Raw genomic sequence first — 940 nt, 5'->3', positions numbered from 1 at the left:
TATTTAATTGCCAGCATTTAGTATAATTGTTATTTCTGTAAGTCCGAATATCAGTGTCTATTTTATTACATGTAATTTTTTTTTCTTGCAGTTGACAAATTCTATCAGTCTTAATTTATTGAAGCTTAAGTGACAGCTCATCTTCTCTCATGATCGAATGATAGGTACCACTCTTTATCCTCACAAGAGAAAAGTCGATCGGTAAGTTCCAATTCTCCTTCAAAATAGTACTCCTGTCTTATTTCCTCCGCTTTCTTTACTTCCTCGCAGATGCCACCATCTATGTGGGTGGCTTGGATGACAAGGTGTCTGAGGGGTTGCTGTGGGAGCTGTTTGTGCAAGCAGGCCCAGTCGTCAATGTCCACATGCCAAAGGATAGGGTCACACAGCAGCACCAGGGGTATGGCTTCGTCGAATTCATGGGGGAAGAGGATGCCGATTATGCTATAAAGATTATGAACATGATAAAGGTAAGTTGAATGGGGAATTGAAGGTGGGTTAGGTAGATTTCTGCCTCAGTTTTTCTGCCCAGGCCAGCAATTAGGCCTTTACATGGGCTTCAGTTAATGGTAAGAATGGCAGCATTTTCGTTTCATGAAAACGGCATTTATTGATTGTAGGTTGTAGGTTAATGTATGATTTAGGCAATGTAGTCATATTAATATATATAATAAATCATTATTTGCCCTTTGTTCATGTAGAATATATATGTAGAATTACTGTACTTTATGTAAATAATCTCTAATTCTTCTACCTACAGCTATTTGGTAAACCTATACGAGTGAATAAGGCTTCAGCACACCAGAAAAACTTAGATGTTGGAGCAAACATATTTATTGGTAACCTGGACCCAGAGGTTGATGAGAAACTGCTTTATGATACATTCTCAGCCTTTGGCGTTATTCTACAAACACCAAAGGTACAGTTGTGTATATATTGA

General features: G+C 38.1%; 1 protein-coding gene across 1 annotated transcript in view; it reads left to right on the top strand.

Annotated features, from left to right (window-relative positions):
- The window catches only part of LOC119592132 (splicing factor 3B subunit 4-like), a gene marked incomplete in the record, with an annotated part of 4,413 nt that overhangs the window by 956 nt on the left and 2,517 nt on the right, over window positions 1–940 (top strand). Inside the window, 2 exon segments of the mRNA XM_037940951.1 lie at window positions 271–470; window positions 761–919. Of these exon segments, the coding sequence (XP_037796879.1) occupies window positions 271–470; window positions 761–919 (359 nt within the window).

Source organism: Penaeus monodon, chromosome 29 (assembly GCF_015228065.2).
Source record: "Penaeus monodon isolate SGIC_2016 chromosome 29, NSTDA_Pmon_1, whole genome shotgun sequence".
NCBI classification, from domain to species: Eukaryota; Metazoa; Arthropoda; class Malacostraca; order Decapoda; family Penaeidae; genus Penaeus; species Penaeus monodon.
Note: the sequence above shows the minus strand (reverse complement) of the source record. Positions and strands in the feature narration are given on the sequence as shown.